This window comes from Eimeria mitis, genomic scaffold, assembly GCF_000499745.2.
Source record: "Eimeria mitis Houghton genomic scaffold, Emh_scaff2740, whole genome shotgun sequence".
Lineage (NCBI taxonomy): Eukaryota > Apicomplexa > Conoidasida > Eucoccidiorida > Eimeriidae > Eimeria > Eimeria mitis.
Window position 1 is genome coordinate 2,895 of NW_013571086.1, and position 790 is coordinate 3,684.

Sequence of the window (790 nt, forward strand, 5' to 3'; positions counted from 1 at the left end):
AAGAGATGTATCTTTCTTGTGTGTGTTTGGTGTGTTTGCTGAGGTGTATATTTATTCTTTTTTTTGGTTTGAGTACACTTAAAACATATAAAACAGCTTGGGGTGTATATGCAGCTTCTTTGTTTTCTCTGTCTTTTCTTTCCTTTTCCTTTTTCATCGGCGACATCCTTGGGGTGTACATACATGAATACGTGTATGTGTTTAGAAAAAAGTTTAATATTATAAATAAAATTATATTTTTCCGTTCGTTTCTCTTTTTTTTTTCTACGGTGTTATCACGTGTGTGTGTGTGTGTATGTTGCGGTGTCTGTACACCTCAGGCTCAGCTGAAAGCGAATCTATCTAAGCATGGAGATATCCGCGTTCATATGTTTTCTCCTGCAACAGAATACGGCTTAGGCTGGGCCTGGGTGACTTGCGAGAAGCACGAAGATGTAGAGAAGATGCTGGCGTGTGCAGCAGAGAGAAAAGAGAAAGCAGCAGCAGAAATGAGAGAGAGAGCTAAACAAACAACAAAAAAAACAGATGCTGCTGCAGCAGCAGCAGCAGCAGCAGAAGAAACTGAAGCAGCAGCAACTGCAGCAGCAGCAGCAGAAACTTCTGCTGATGACGCAAAAAGCAGCGAATGCTCCGAGGGAGCCAGCGACGCATAAACAAGCAGCAGCAAACAACAGCAGCAGCAGCAGCAGCAGCAGCAGCTGCTGCTGCTGCTGCAGCAGGAGCAGCAGCAGCAGTGATAGCAGATCCACCGATAGGTGTGCTGCTGCTGCACCATTTCTAGCAGCAGCAG

General features: G+C 44.9%; 1 protein-coding gene across 1 annotated transcript in view; it reads left to right on the plus strand.

Annotated features, from left to right (window-relative positions):
- The window catches only part of EMH_0058080 (uncharacterized protein), a gene marked incomplete at both ends in the record, with an annotated part of 1,002 nt that extends 349 nt beyond the window's left edge, over positions 1-653 (plus strand). The window contains one exon of the mRNA XM_013497544.1: positions 321-653. Coding sequence (XP_013352998.1) covers positions 321-653 — 333 coding nt within the window. The remainder of the gene's footprint in view (positions 1-320) is intronic.
- Between the last annotated feature and the right edge of the window lie 137 nt (positions 654-790).